Source organism: Gambusia affinis, linkage group LG19, assembly GCF_019740435.1.
Source record: "Gambusia affinis linkage group LG19, SWU_Gaff_1.0, whole genome shotgun sequence".
Lineage (NCBI taxonomy): Eukaryota > Metazoa > Chordata > Actinopteri > Cyprinodontiformes > Poeciliidae > Gambusia > Gambusia affinis.
The window spans coordinates 9,057,812-9,062,935 of record NC_057886.1 but is presented as its reverse complement, the minus strand read 5'-3'; the positions used below and the strand labels follow the sequence as shown (position 1 = coordinate 9,062,935).

The 5,124-nt window shown below is 38.3% G+C and overlaps 1 protein-coding gene across 1 annotated transcript; it reads left to right on the top strand.

The window, feature by feature from the left end:
• The first annotated feature begins 292 nt into the window (after positions 1 to 292).
• LOC122822312 lies at positions 293 to 2,065 on the top strand. The gene is made up of 2 exons (XM_044100884.1): positions 293 to 1,774; positions 1,927 to 2,065. The coding sequence occupies exon 1, from the start codon at positions 530 to 532 to the stop codon at positions 1,493 to 1,495; it is 966 nt and encodes a 321-aa protein (XP_043956819.1). The 5' UTR covers positions 293 to 529; the 3' UTR covers positions 1,496 to 1,774; positions 1,927 to 2,065.
• Positions 2,066 to 5,124: the final 3,059 nt, after the last annotated feature.

Sequence of the window (5,124 nt, the reverse complement as noted above, 5' to 3'; positions counted from 1 at the left end):
CTCTCATTGGATGAGATTGTGTTGCACTATTGCATCACTAAAGCGTGTGGCGGCATCATTCAAGAAAGCAGACACAGAAAGTAAAGGCTGGAAGTGTTTCAGTGACAGTAACACTGCAGGAGAAGTATCCAAAGCAGCTAAGTTTATTATTCGCACAGTACAAAGTGAAACATTCAAAGAGGAGCTCAGGTGCATAAAAACAAATCAACCACTTCCAAAACAGAGTTGTCTCCAAAAGTTGAACCCTGTTATTGATGAGGAAGGATTTCTCAGAATAGGAGGACGTTTGGCACCTGCTAACCTAACAAAAGAGGAGAAACATCCTGTCATTATTCCAAAGTCTCATCACATATCTATCCTTCTTATCAGATACCATCATGAGAAAGTAGCGCATCAGGGGCGTCATATAACAGAAGGAGCACTCAGAGGAGCTGGATTTTGGATTACTGGCAGTAAAAGACTTATTTCTTCCATCATTCACAAATGTGTCATTTGTCGAAAACTTAGAGGACAAATACAAACTCAAAAGATGGCGGATTTACCCATTGACAGACTGTCAACCATGCCACCGTTCACTAGTGTGGGACTGGATGTTTTTGGGCCCTGGACAGTCTCCACACGTCGCACCAGAGGAGGAAGTGCAGACAGCAAGCGCTGGGCTGTACTTTTCACCTGCATGTCCACAAGAGCCGTGCACATTGAGCTCATCGAATCAATGTCAACATCGAGCTTCATTAATGCACTAAGAAGATTCTTCTGCATCCGTGGACCTGCTCAAATACTTCGTTCTGACAGAGGAACAAATTTTATCGGAGCATGCAATGAACTGCAAATTGATCAGACAGACAAAGAGCTGAACTCCTACCTGCTGGAGAAAGGGTGCACATGGCTATTCAACTCTCCCCACTCCTCACATATGGGTGGATCATGGGAGCGACTCATTGGAGTTGCAAGGCGCATCCTGGACGGTATTCTTTTAAAAACCGGACACATCCAACTTACACATGAAGTGTTAAGTACATTCATGGCGGAAGTAATGGCAATAATGAATGCAAGACCACTTGTACCAATTTCAACAGATCCAGACAAACCAAACCTTCTCACTCCAGCAATGCTACTCACCCAAAAGTCAAATGCACTATCTGCACCAGCAGGAAGTTTTGCACCACCAGACCTCTACTCAAAGCAATGGAAGCAGGTACAGTGTCTGGCAGACTCTTTTTGGAAACAGTGGAAAAGTGAATACTTACCAACTTTGCAGAAACGGAGAAAATGGACTGATGATAAACCGAACATTAAAGTTGGTGACATTGTGTTATTGAAGGACGCTCTCACTCACAGAAACGACTGGTCCATGGGAAAAGTTGTGAGAACATTTGAGAGTAAGGACAGTAAGGTTCGAAAAGCCGAAGTAAAAACTGTAAAAGATGGAAACGCAAAAGTGTTTTTGAGACCCATTACTGATATGGTTTTGCTTTTATCGGATGGAAATTAAAATGTTATACCTGTTATCAGTTGAAAATGTTTATTGGAAAAGATTGTTTGTAGTGGCACAATTGTATTGTACCAGGCGGGGAGTGTGCTGCCTTTTGTAAGTCATTTAGAACAAGAGGTTGAAAACTGCACTAGAACGCCCTCTGCTGGATATTTGTTATATTGTTTTGGTTACGCTAAAAAAGAAAATAGATCCAAGATGGTGGAACGCAACACCGAACGGTTTATTGATTAAGCTGACTGTTATCCTTATACGTTGTGTTTCAGACAAGATTTGTTCGTAAGTATTGGTTAATTGTCTTTGTTTTATGTAACTGTGGCGTAAATAATTGTACGCTGAAGTCGTTTAGGAAAATGCTTTTATTTTAGCTTGTAGCAAGAATGGCTAATTTGATATGTTCGTTTGCTAATACTAAGCCTTGTATGTTTCAGTTTACGATGGCCAAAGAGATGGCAGTGGTCAGAGGCCACTCTTCAATAAACAAGTAAAACAGATAAAGAAGTTTGGTTATTGGAGCGTCGTTGTCTGGCTGTCTAGCTTGCTGAAAGGTCGAAAACTCAGGGCGAGGACAGCACATGTATTGTACATCATGATATTGTATCTGAAGCTGCTGGAGATGCAAAAAGTGCAAAGAAAGTTTTTTATGGCACAGTTTCTTTTCCCTAATTAAGACTGACTGTAAATCCTCAGTCAGTTTATTTAAATATTGTGGAACTGCAATACATCTCTGTTTTGTGCTAATATGCATCTGAAAAGCATGCATATGCTTCATAAATTCAGGAAGAATTTATGAAGCACACTAATTCATTTCTGCTTGCACAAAAATTTAATTTCAGTAAAAAAAAAAATAAAGATTCAGCTACTCTGGCAAGGAGTCATAACACATTTCACCTCAAACTATTGCACTTAATTTTCAAGAGGCAGCCATTGTGTCAACTTTCTTTCAGCAGAGTGTCAGGTATCCAGCCCTCCAAATATCAGCGTGGCCCCACTATTCAATAACTATGGCGCTATAACATACAAAGGGTAATGAAATACATCCCATCCGTCTTCTATAAAACTTCACATCAAGCTCGGTCAGCTTCTTGTACACCCCCTCAGGCTAGAAACTGAACCGGAGCAGAAGCGAGAAGTGATTTATGAAATCACATGCTCCACATCTGAGAGGGCAAAAGAGAAAAGTCTTTTAGCAAAGCTCGTTTAAAGAAAGATCAAGCGCGGCAGGAAAACTTGAAATTTGCCGTCTGAAATCATTCTGGGACAGAAAATTATGTTAGGTTCTGGCAGTGGGCTAAAATAATTACATCAGTGAGGAATGCATACCAGCATTGGATTAAAGAGGCTGTGGAGGATAGGAAATAGACCCAACAGGCAACGAGACAAGATGAAAGGGGAAGACTGCTTATACACACAAAACAACATTATGTGTCACATTTCTGATTCTTCAGGCTAAATAGGCCTCACAAGTAGCCTGGATATAGTCCAAATCAGAGGCATCCCCACCACTATATTGTAAACAACCAAATTAAAATAACTTCAAAACTATATGCAAATCAGCCAGTTTATTTGGTGAAGAACATGAAAGGACAGTGGGTGTTATTGTTTCACAAGGGTCGATATACAAGTGCCATCAAAAGATACCTTGACTTAATTGATTGGTCTGTGAAAGGGGACGTTTTGAAATAAATTTGAGTCATGAGACCATGACTCAGAGCCATATCAGATATTTTAGGGCCCACAAAACCTTAAAAATAGAGAATATATGTAATATAAGTAAAAAAATCTTTTGTTAAAGTGAATAAATATTTAGTTTTTTGCTAATGCAGCCCACGTCGAATAGTAAAAATGAAATGAAAAGGGTAACACAACAAATCCTGAAGGTATTTAGCTGGAGGACAAGCCTGAACCCATGCAGATATTGTTGAAAAACAAGGATAATTGGAGGTGAAAGTGGAAAAAGAATGTGTGAAGATTCCAAATGTAGAATCCTGGGAATGAGAAGCTTTAATATTGATGTGTTGGTCTAGTATAGAAATAGTTTAGATGTAGTCTTTATTCCAAATGTAATTGTTTCCTTATTCCCCTCAGATGTACTTGGGGAAAAGAAGATCTTTTAAGTCAAACACTCAATTTTAAAGCAAGAAGCACGTCAGTGGCACTTCCTTGGTTGATGTGATGGACTATGTAGAGCCATAAATATTGAAGCCTGTCACAAACAGAAAGACCTTCAAACGGGAATATGTCAAATGTGTGTTTATTAGCAAAGTAAAAAAATAAAATAAAAAGAATATTTTTCCTGCAAAGGCCTTTTATGAAGGAAACATATTAAGGCAAATGGGAGAATGATGAAGTTCTCTAAAAGCAATATCATCAATCTTTGGCAACTTTCAACTTGGTGCTTGGCTGCCTTTTCCCTGCTGTTTTTCTTTAATTGTTTATGTTTTTCAGTTTTTGGCACGCAAATGGAGATAACTGAACAACGGTTTGTGAAAATGGTGATGTATGAATGTATTTTAATGTTTACTTGTTTTGTTTGGACCAGTTGTGCCATCTACTGTGTTGTCTGTTTTAAATTTTATACCAGAGTAACAAAATGGGATCATGATACTGCTTGATGAATGAAACAAGGCTTATTTTTATTGAACAGCGCTCTAGAGGAAACCATAGGGGTGCGCTTTGTGGGGTTAGCCAATAAAATAGAGCCCACAAGGTAAACAACAATAAAACATAGTTGAGATTCCCTCATATTAATATGGGCCTTTGCTGCCTTTTCTGCTGGAAGTAATAATAAAATTACAAAGATTATAAAATTGGATTTGAAGCTTTCTTATTTCATCAAGTCTCAGAAAGCTGTCGTGCCAGTCTAGAGATTTCAGGGAAATTGTTCAACACTGGACAGAAACAGATTGAGAACCTACATCACTGTGGAAAGGTTTCAAATTGATTTTAGCATTCCTTTCATAATTTGCTTCTACATATCCAGTTGTTATTGTATTGAGGATGGTCTTCATCAACAATCCTACAGAACCTGCAGAAGTTCTTCTGAAGATTTTTTTTTCTTTTGTACTTGACTACATCAATCACAATAAAATGTGCACCAAAATCCGAAACATGCACACGTGGAAGACAAAAGAAGTAATTTCAGACTACAAGTAATATTATATTTGTGTATTATTTGCAAATAAGGGGGGATAAGCTCTTTCATTTTAAGTTTTCTTTCTGGGGCCAGACTAGAGGTTGTCCTTTTTTTGTTTGTCTTTTTCCTTCTCTTCCCCAAAAGTTCAAAGCAGATGGTCACTTATACTGAGACTGGCTCTTCTGTAACTGTCTTGCTGTTAAACAGAAGATGTTTCTCTGTGCTGCCACATGTTTAAGGGATTGCTGCAAAGTCAAAATTAAGTGCAAATGACTGACTTGCTTCGACAATTTTTTACTAATTGACATTGTGTGATTAAATTTGATCCTCATGGATGCAGACAAGGAGTAAGACAGTTTTCACCAGTGTCATCAGACTCTGTGTTTTGATTATTTCTTCTAATAGAATTTCAGAAATCAGTTTTTTCCTTTTACTTGGAGTAATTTATTTCACCCTGCAAAGCACATATTTCTTAAAAAGAGACAACTCCAAT

What these genes read in the sequence shown, in the direction of transcription:
- LOC122822312 (XM_044100884.1), top strand. Translation starts at nt 530, where the DNA reads ATGGCGGATTTACCCATTGACAGACTGTCAACCATGCCACCGTTCACT.